Raw genomic sequence first — 10,950 nt, 5'->3', positions numbered from 1 at the left:
AATAAATTTTGAATGGGCAACTAAGAATGTCTGCTATACCCCTGAGACTGACAAGCTCTCGGGATTAATGGACACGTGGGAAGGATTGTTTCAAGCGTGCTTCTATTACCAACTAGCAGGTGGGGAGTATGAGTTCCCAAATTCTGGATCAAAGGTGGCTCACCCACAGATTCTCATTCCAGCCTGTGAGATGGAGTAAAGGAAGAATGGGGCGTGCTCTTTATTTTTAAGGTCATGACCTCTGCACAAACAGTTCCCTCTCCTTCCTGCCCTAAGTAAGCCCTGGCTCTTCCCTGACAGTCCTTGAAGCCCTTCCCAGGGGATGGTGGTCCTCCTCTCAACCCCATGGTGTCCTCTGTCCTCCACACCTCTATTACTAGATCCATAGTCCTCCATCTTAAGTAAGCACTGAGGCTCCTGGCATCTGGCTGTACCACCTTCTGTGCCTTCTCATTGATGATGCCTACTCATCAATCAATCAACCAGTCAATCAACCCTTATTCTCAGAGGGCTTTGGCAACTGGCTTTTCCTTCTCACCCAGTTTCTACTGCCATATTGGTGACTTTAATGACCCAGGACCTGGTCAAACTCCTGGCCCCTCAGTTTGTGTCCCTTCTTATTCCAATGACCTTCACCTCCACTCTGCTTTAGTCACCATCTCCCAGGACCATGTCCTGGACCTCAGTTTCTCCTAGAACGAATCTTCCTCTAAAGTCTCACATTTCTCTGATCACAGGCTCTGTTCTTTTGATCATTCTAGCTTAGCCGTTCTTTGAACTCCAGAATCCCTTGGCCCTTCCACTTTCCCCCTCTCAGGACGCTCCTTCCTCCAATTCCTTTCCCATCCAGCCTAGATTCCATGATCTTTGCTATACCCAGGTATGGACGTTGTGAACGACTCCCCAATCTCCATTCCAACCCAGATGGTTGGTCCAAGTGGGTCATGGTCATTCCCTGTCTCTTGTCAGGAGAGGAACAGGCATGTGACTCACTTCTAGCACTAGAGGGTAGAGTGAGGTGGGACGAAGGGGACTCTGGGAAAAATTTTCCCATGAAAGAGACAAAATAATTGATTATCTTTCTTTCTGAGGATGAACCCAACAACAAGGGTGGCAGTACAGAAAGACAGAAAGAATCCAGATCCTTGACGATATTGTCAAGCCACTAAATCAACCCACTCTGAAGCTTATCTTCCCCCAGGATATCCTAGGACATTAAATAATCAATTATTTCATATTTAAGCCAGCTTGAGTCAGGCATTCTGCTACTTTCAGACAAAAGTACCCTAAATAACATAATTTGCAACTTAGAGCAAAAGCCCAGTCCTGGATCAATGTAAATTTCCTTCCGTCCTGTTTTTATATTTCTTCTGGTTAGATTGGTGGAGAAGACAATAGGTCCTCAATCCTCCAGAAACCTCAGACATCTCTCTACCATCCACCATTAGGAGAGCCTTAGTTTTCCTCATCTATCTCCAGCCTTTGTTTAGGGTTGTAGAAGACCTGGGTTGTTATGTAAAATGGCCAGCTATCTTGACTAGGAAACAGATATTTTTTGAATTTCCCAAGGATAGCATGGGTATTCAACTTGGGTTGAGAGGAATAGAGGGGAGATCTTGAGGTTTAAATAAATCCAGCATTTATAAGAAGGTAGGGTAGGTATATACAGATTAAGTTGAGTGAACCAAGTAATTCCCAGTGGCTGAACTGAGTCAGGGGACAAAGAAAAGCTTTCTGCCCTGTGTTGTGGCCTGACAGGGGATGCAAGTCCCAGGAAAGGGTGATCTTTGGGCAGAGCAACAGAATCAGCCTTTTGCTCCTGTATCTTGGGCCTGGCTAGTTACAGTCCCAGTAACACATGTTGACACCATAACAAACAGTAGACACCAATGATGACATATCTTAAAACTATGTGAACCACTTGGCAAGTCCTGGTGGGTTGCTGGGTGTGGAGGTGGAAGGCGGTTCCTGTTGGTGGGAAGGCCCCAGGTCGCTTCCATAATCTCAGTCACCTAGACTGCTGGCAGTAACAAATTCATGGTCTCCAATTCTTACCACCACCCGGGAATTCCTGTTTTCCCTGTTGGCACTCTTCTCCCATTCACCATAGCAACTATTTTGAATCTTCTCAACACTCATCCCACTTCCCACCCTCCTGCCTTCCCTCTCACTCTCATCAGGCAACTCTGCCTCGTATTTCTTTTTCTTTTCTTTCTTTCTCTTTCTCCTTCCTTCCTCCCTCCCTCCCTCCCTCCCTTCTCTCTCTCTCTCTCTCTCTTTTTTTTTCTTTCTTCTTTTTTGAGTCAGGGTCTTGCTCTGTTGCCCAGACTGGGGTGAAGTGGTACAATCATGGCTTACTGCAGTCTTGACCTCCTGAGTTCAAAGTGATCCTCCCACCTCAGCCTCCCAAGTGGCTGGGACTACCCTGCCTCCTGTTTCACACAGAAAATATTTTTTGGGCCAGGCACAGTGGCTCACACCTGTAATCCCAGCATTTTGCGAGGCCAAGATGGGCGGATCATGAGGTCAAAGAGTTCGAGACCGGCCGGGCGTGGTGGCTCAAGCCTGTAATCCCAGCACTTTGGGAGGCCGAGACGGGCAGATCACAAGGTCAGGAGATTGAGACTATCCTGGCTAACATGGTGAAACCCTGTCTCTACTAAAAAATAAAAAAAAAGCTAGCCGGGCGAGGTGGCGGGCACCTATAGTCCCAGCTACTCGGGAGGCTGAGGCAGGAGAATAGCGTAAACCCAGGAGGCAGAGCTTGCAGTGAGCTGAGATCCGGCCACTGCACTCCAGCCCAGGAGACAGAGCTAGACTCCGTCTCAAAAAAAAAAAAATAGTTCGAGACCAACCTGGCCAACATGGTGAAACCCCGTTCTCTACTAAAAAAAAATACAAAAATTAGCGGGGGGTAGTGGTGCATGCCTGTAATCCCAGCTACCAAGGAGGCTAAGGTAGAAGAATCGCTTGAACCCAGGAGGTGGAGGTTGCAGTGAGCCAAGATCATGCCACTGCACTCCAGGCTGGGTGACAGAGCAAGACTCCATCTCAAAAAAAAGAAAAAAAAGAAAGGCCTGGCGCATTGGCTCATGCCTGTAATCCCAGCAGTTTGGAAGGCCGAGGCGGGTGGATCACTTGAAATCAGGAGTTCGAGACCAGCCTGGCCAACATGGTGAAACCCCATCTCTACTAAAAATACAATAATAGCTGAACATGTTGGCACACGCCTATAATCCCAGCTTCTTGGGAAGCTGAGGCAGAAAAATTGCTTGAACCCGGGAGGCAGAGGTTGCAGTAAGCCAAGATCACACCACTGCAGTCCAGCCTGGGCAACAAGAGCAAAACTCTGTCTCAAAAAAAAAAAAAGAAAGAAAGAAAGAAAAAAGAAAAAGAAAATATTTTTTATTTTTATTTTGCTATGTTGTCCAGGCGGGTCTCAAAATCCTGGCCTCAAGTGATCCTCCCACCTCCGCCTCCCAAGTAGCTCGGACTACGGGCATGAGCACAAGACTTTACACAAAATAGATGCCATCTATCTGATTGGGACTATCCTTACTTTACTTGCTTACTTGCAACTAAACTCACCTTTTCCTGTATCCCACAGATGTTGTAGCACTGTCTGGTTGAACTTTCTACAATGGTAGGTAAGTTCTGTATGTCTTTGCTGTTCAAAATGGTAGCCATTAGCTACATGTGGCTATTGAAATACGGCTTGTACAACTGAAGAAGTCAATTTTAAATTTTATTTCATTTTAACTAATTTAAATTGAAGTAGCCACATGGGGTGAGTGGCCACCCTATTAGGCAGCACCAGTTTAGCATAACTAAAAGAAAAACATTTTAAGATACCAAGGCACAGAGGTTTCTGCTAACCCTCTGACATCACTAGCCAATAGACTCTTGATTAACTTATTTTAAGAATTCTGGGCCAGGCACGGTGGCTCACGCCTGTAATCTCAGCACTTTGGGAGGCCGAGGCAGGCGGATCACCTGAGGTCAGGAGTTCGAGACCAGCCTGACCAACATGGAGAAACCCCGTCTCTACTAAAAATACGAAATTAACCAGGCATGGTGGCGCATTCCTATAATCCCAGTTACTCAAGAGGCTGAGGCAGGAGAATCACTTGAACCCAGGAGGCAGAGGTTGTGGTGAGCTGAGACATTGCACTCCAGCCTGGGCAATAAGAATGAAATTCCATCTCTAAATAAATAAATAAATAAATAATTCTGAATTAGGTGATGAGAAGGAAGCAAGAGAAAGTTAAAAGGCACATTCACTGAGAAATAGCCCTGAAGAAATATAGAGGAAAATAATATTGCTTTGACATGTTGTTTTAGTCATGGCAGTTATCAAGAAAGAAACCAGAGTGAACCATGGCTGGAACATTGCACACCTGACAGAGAAGAAAAGCCCTGGCCAGGCACGGTGGCTCATGCCTGTAATCTCAGCACTCTGGGAGGCCGAGGCAGGCAGATCACGAGGTCAGGAGATCGAGACCATCTGGCTAACACAGTGAAACCCCCTCTGTGCTAAAAATACAAAAAAATTAGCCAGGCATGGTGGCAGGAGCCTATAGTCCCAGCTACTCCGGAGGCTGAGGCAGGAGAATGGCGTGAACCCAGGAGGCAGAGCTTATAGTGAGCCGAGACTGTGCCACTGCACTCCAGGCTGGGTGACAGAGCGAGACTCCATCTCAAAAAAAAAAAAAAGAAAGAAAAAAAGAAGAAAAGAAGAAGAAAAGCCTTGTAAAAAGAAAGAAGAAGAAAAGCCCCGCTGGTACAGACAGGTTCACAGAGTCTGTGGGAGGAAGTATGGAACACCAGCCAGGTAGAGAAGAGGAGAGTGAGGTTTCATCATCAGTTGAGTAATTTCAAAGGATGTCCAGTTATCTTTGTTTGCATTTTCTACCTTTAATGCAAAATGTGTGCAACAAAAATATAATGGTAACTTGCATGTCCCATTTTGTGTAACTGATTTTGCTCACTTTTGGAGACTCTTGTTGGGGCAGTCCTGGAGAAATAGCTGAGAAAGCAAAACAGCTGAATATTCATTATTTTACTAAGTGGTAGATAGCTGCAAAAGCTCTATTGCATTTCTTAAACAGTTTCAGTCTCTTTACCTCTAGGTGTGCTAGTTTACAAGGACTCCAGATGGCCCGGGAACTTCAAAATGTTTCATCAATTATCAGAGGAAGGTAGGGCCTGCTGGAAACCAGAGCAAACCAGAATCAGGGACTCTTTCTTATCTTTAGATCATTAATGTATCATTATAATACTAAAATCCCTACCCATAGAAGAAAATTACCATTTTCTGAACACGCATCTTATGAAGAGACGTGTTTATGGTTTGTGCCTGCACATCTAAAGTTCCTCCCTGCATAAACTTAAACCTCTCCACTCCATATCTAACTCTTTAAAATTCTCCAGCTTCCCACAGCTTGGGGAGGAGAAGGTGTTTCTGGAGTGAGAGGCCACTCCTTCTCCTTCTCTGGCCAGAGAATAAATCCAGCTGGCCTTTTTTTTTTTTTTTTTTTCCAATTTGGGTGTTGTTTCTTTGCAACTGATATAAAGTAAGGAAAGGACTCAGTTTACCCAGGACACTTCTATCAGTTTATATTTTGAAAAGTTACACACCTTTTCAAATCTGTAAAGTTTGAGTACATTTTCCTCTCTCCTCGGACCTCCCCTAAATGAGCAACCAATTGTTTAAAGATCCTATTTGCAGAAATTTATTTCTCCCCTGATTTAAATGCTTTTATCACACACTAAGTTCCTACTTTTTTTTTTTTTTTTTTTTTTTTTTTTTTTTTATACAGGGTCTCACTCTGTTGCCCAAGCTGGAGTGCAGTGGCATGAACATGGCTCACTGCAGCCTTGACCTTCCAGGCTCAAGTGATCCTCTCACCTCAGCCTCCCGAGTGGTTGGGACCACAGGCGTGCACCACCACCACTGGCTGATTTATCTTTATATCTTATAGAGACAGGGCTCCCTCTGTTGCCCAGGCTGGTTTTGAACTTCTGGGCTCAAGCAATCCTGCTGCCTTGGCTGCCCAAAGTGCTGGGATTACAGGTATGAGCCACCACACATGGCCTCCACCTAGCTTCGTGTTTAATACTTGACTCCATTCTGTTCCAGTAATTTATCTGTCAGGTCCCTTACTAGACTGGCTTTAATTACACAGCTTTACCATCTCTCTTAATATCTCCTGGCCACTGGCTTATTTGTGAAGTGTTCATCCCGTGGCCTCTGGGTACTCTCTGTCTCCTGGTTTTCCTCTCCTCCCTAGTGCCTCAGCTTAGTCTCCTTGATGTTGGTGTCCTTCAGGGAGCTATCTTCAGCCCCCCCCTCCATGTCACTGTACCCTCTCCCTGGGCAGGACCCTGGCTCCACTCTTGCCCCTTCTGCCCATTTTCCAGGGTGCAGTCAGAGCGCTCTGAGTTGCAAATGAGATCATGCCACACCCCTGTTTATAAACCCACTTATTGCTCTCAGGGAAAATTCCAGACAGACTCCTTAACACCAGCACATACGGCTGGACGAGGTTCAGGTGAATGTAGTTTGTTTGGGAGGTGACCCAGGAAGAGGAATGGGGAAGGGAGGCAGGGAAGGGAAGGCAGTCGACACAGGAAGCACTAAAGAGCAGGTCACGGCCGGGCGTGGTGATTCATGCCTGTAATTCCAGCCCTTTGGGAGGCTGAGGCGGTTGGATCACTTGAGGTCAGGAGTTCGTGACCAGCCTGGCCAACATAGTGAAACCCTGTCTTTACTAAAAATACAAAAATGAGGTGGGCATGATGGAGCATGCCTGTAATCCCAGCTACTCGGGGAGGCTGAGGCAGGAGAATCCTTTGAACCCAGGAGGTGAAGGTTGCAGTGAGCCGAGATGGTGCCGCTGCACTGCAACCTGGGCCACAGGGCAAGACTCCATCTCAGGGGTCAGGGGGAATAAAAAAAGGAACGGCAGGTCACGGCTGTGGGTATTTGGGCTCAGTCCCACTAGGGCCCTCTGGAGATTGCCTAGACCTGCATCAGGGCTGTCCCACCTGAGGGAATTGGGTTATTTAACAAGCAGTCCCCCAGCCTCTATTCTCTGAGAGCTCGCTCTCTTCTTTCTCTCTCTCTCACTCCTTCCTTTTCTTCATCCTTTCTACTTCTTCCCTCCCTTCTCCCCTCATGGACGTGAGCGCTTGACGCCATGTTTGCTTGTGGCCCCGCCCACAGCCATAGCTGATTGGACCAGGGATAAATAACTAGGCCAATCATTCCCCTTGAATTCCAGAACTGGGTAGTGGATCTGGGCTTGCACTTAAAGTGCGGACACCTAACCTTGAAGGCAGAGTTGGACCACGTGCCCTGGGAGAAACAGAGGAATCCAGTGTTTACAGAGACTCACAGTCGGTGCACAGAGACAAACAGAGGCGGGCCCATGCAGCTTCAAATTGAAAGAGCAGCTTCAGCTTAGGACAGTTTAGTTTCTGATTCTATTAACAGGTTCTCATCAGGTTGGGCCACATTTCCTGCACTTGAGTTCTGTGAGATAAGTGTTTCTTCAGAAAAACCTCCCTTTTCAGCTGAAGAATGTCACCTGATTTTCTGTAAATTGTAAACACATACACACACACGACTGAGAAATCCACCATTCAATCCGCAATCCCCATTTCTTCACACGTGGCTTCTTACTCCACAGAGAAACAGAGACCACCATTCTCAACATCCCACTTAGTCTATCATAATCTTTGAATGGCTCAGTTGGTTCCATCTTCTCTACATCCTTGCAAAACACAAACATTTTCCCTTGACTCCATTGAAAACCATTCTTACCTCTCTTTCTTTCTTTTTTTAGATGGAGTCTCACTCTGTCGCCCACACTGGAGTGCGGTGGCGCTATCTTGGCTCACTACAACTTTCTTTTCCTAGGTTCAAGTGATTCTTCTATCTAACCCTTCTGAGTAGCTGGGATTACAGGCAGGCGCCATCGCGCCCAGCTAATTTTTGTATTTTTAGTAGAGACAGGGTTTTGCCATGTTGGCCAGGCTGGTCTTGAACTCCTGATCTCATGTGATCCACCCGGCTTGGCCTCCCGAAGAGCTGGGATTACAGGCGTGAGCCACCGCACCTGGCCTCTTAGCTCTCTTGTTCCTCATAGTCAAGCCTATAGAAAAAATAGTCCATGCCTGCTGTCTCCACTCTCTCCTCTCATTAGTCCTTACTTGCACTATTTTGTGGGAGAGCGTTTCATTTTGAAGATGTGACTCGAAGTGTCTGTGGGATATATAGGTTCATAGGTTCATAGACTATTCTGGGGTGGAGCACAGAATTCAGATATGATCTGGAGTTATAGATTTAGCGTTTGGTGATTTAAAAAGTAATGAATGCAGGCCGGGCGTGGTGGCTTACCTGAGGTCAGGAGTTCGAGGTCAGCCTGACCAACATGGAGAAACCCATCTCTACTAAAAATACAAAAAATTAGCTGGGCGTGGTGGCACATGCCCGTAATCCCAGCTACTTGGGAGACTGAGGCAGGAGAATCGCTTGAACCTGGGAGGCAGAGCTTTCGGTGAGCCCAGATCGCGCCATGGCACTCCAGCCTGGGCAACAAGAGTGAAACTCTGTCTCAAAAAAAAAGTAATGAACCCATATGGTAAAAAAAAATTCAGATACAAGCAGGGTGATAAATAAATTGTCAAACACCGACTAATTCCCCCAGCTCCCTTCCCAGAGACCACCTTGTGTATCCTTCCAGATGTGCTAGCTTCATGGGCATGGGACCTGTGCAGTCATATGGGGACCCACACTTAGAAGGGATCTGAATTCGTTTAATGCTTTGCTGTCACCATTTTGAAATGTTTAATTTTTTAATAAGGGACTTCACATTTTCATTTTGCACTGGGCCTTACAAATTATGTAGTAGATCCTGTCTCCAGTTATATTCCATGCATAATTAAACATATAATATACATATATACTCCCTCCTCCCACCTGCTTTGCATTTAGCATTTGATTATTATTAAAACAATGTGTGCGGATGAAATTTCCCAGGGAGAAGATGCAATAGTCATTAGTGCTGTTCACCAAATATTTCTGCTTCTGCAGTTTCTGGATACATGGGGGATATATGCAGGAATTGCATTTCCTGATTCCTTAGTGGTTGGGTAGGACTAAGCGATTAGTTTTGACCAATGAGTAATGAGTAGAGAAGTGAGTACATTTCTAGGTCAGAGCTTTTTTTTTTTTTTTTTTTCCGGTAACTTTATATTCTTTCCATCACAAGGTCAGAACATTTAATTGCTGCTGTGAGACTGTAATTCTCTTCCCTCAGCCTCCCGAGTAGCTGGGATTACAGGTGCCTGACACCACGTCTGGCTAAATTTTGTATTTTTAGTAGAACTCATTAAAGAGTTCAAGACAGTGGCTGTTCCATTAGCCTTGATCTCTGAGTGACTAAAGAGAGCAGAGCCTTCTGGGAGACCCATGATGGACATGCAGTGTGGGTGAGAATTAAATCATCACTGTTATAAGCCATGAGACTCTGAGAGTGCTTTCTTATTTCAGCATAACCTGTCCTGTCCTGATAGGAACATAAAAAGTGCTGAGAGACAATTTGTTGGAACTGATACTTACAGGGAGAAGAGAGCCAGAGAAAGTTAAGACAAAGGTCGGATGCAGTGGCTTATGCCTGTAATCCCAGTACTTTGGGAGGCTGAGGCAGGAGGATCACTTGAGGCCAGGAGTTTGAGTCCAGCCTGGGTAACACAGCAAGACCCTATCTCTACAAAATTAAAAAAAAAAAATAGCCAGGCTTGGTGGCATGCACCTGTGGTCCCAGCTACTCAGGAGGCTGTGGCAGGAGGATCACTGGAGCCCAGAAGTTTGAGGTGGCAGTGAGCTATGATCACGCCACTGCACTCTGGCCTGGGTGACAGAGCAAGACCCAGTCTCTAAAATAAATAAGTTAAATTTTTTTTTTTAAAGAGAAAGATAAGATAAAGAGTCATAGAGGTACAAATGAGAAACCAGGAGAACATGGGACCCAGGAGAGTCATGGAAACCAAGGGAAAAAACTGCTCCAAGAAGTAGAAAGTGGTCAGTGGTGTTGAATGCATCCAAGAGATCAAGTAAAATAAGGAATAAAATATATTCGCGAAGTCTGGCTACTGAGAAGTCCTTGGTAACCTCATTGAGAACAGAATCCATGGAGTGGTGGAGGTGGCAATAGTGAAATAGCAGACAAGGGCTGAAGGAGTAGAGAGGGGAGAGCATGAGGGATCAGTGCAAGAGTTCAGCAGAAAGACAAACAGGCCAGGCGCAGTGGCTCACACCTGTAATCCCAGCACTTCGGTAGGCCGAGATGGGCGGATTGTTTGAGGTCAGGAGTTTGAGATCAGCCTGGCCAACATGGTGAAACCTTGTCTCTACTAAAAATACAAAAATTAGCCAGGCATGCTGGCGTGTGCCTGTAATCCTAGCTGCTTGGGAGGCTGGGGTAGGAGAATCTCTTGAACCCAGGAGGCAGAGATGGCAGTGAACTGAGATCATGCCACTGCACTTGAGCCTCGGCGACAGAGTGAGACTCCATCTCAAACGAACAAACAAACAAACAAACAAAGACAAGAAAATAGACGTCTTTGAATGGTAGCAAGAGCAACACTAAAGTGATTTGCCTATTCTGGACATTTCCTGTACATGGAGTCATAAAAGAAGTATCCTGGCTGGGCACGGTGGCTCCCACCTGTAATTCCAGGACTTTGGGAGACCAAGGCAGGCAAATCATGAGGTCAAGAGATTGAGACCATCCTGGCCAACATGGTGAAACTCCGTCTCTACTAAAAATACAGAAATTAGCTAGGTGTGGAGGTGCGCACCTGTAGTCCCAGCTACTTGGGAGACTGAGGCAGGAGAATCACTTGAACCCGGGAGGCAGAGGTTGCAGTAAGCCGAGATCACGC

General features: G+C 46.0%; 1 protein-coding gene across 1 annotated transcript in view; it reads left to right on the top strand.

The window, feature by feature from the left end:
* Positions 1–882: 882 nt before the first annotated feature.
* LOC105552301 (P2X purinoceptor 7-like) overlaps positions 883–10,950 on the top strand; it is a 37,250-nt gene continuing 27,182 nt past the window's right edge. Inside the window, exon 1 of the mRNA XM_011997930.1 lies at positions 883–937. Coding sequence (XP_011853320.1) covers positions 883–937 — 55 coding nt within the window. The remainder of the gene's footprint in view (positions 938–10,950) is intronic.

This window comes from Mandrillus leucophaeus, unplaced genomic scaffold (assembly GCF_000951045.1).
Source record: "Mandrillus leucophaeus isolate KB7577 unplaced genomic scaffold, Mleu.le_1.0 Scaffold55, whole genome shotgun sequence".
Classification (NCBI taxonomy): Eukaryota; Metazoa; Chordata; class Mammalia; order Primates; family Cercopithecidae; genus Mandrillus; species Mandrillus leucophaeus.
This window is presented reverse-complemented; position numbering and strand designations above follow the sequence as displayed.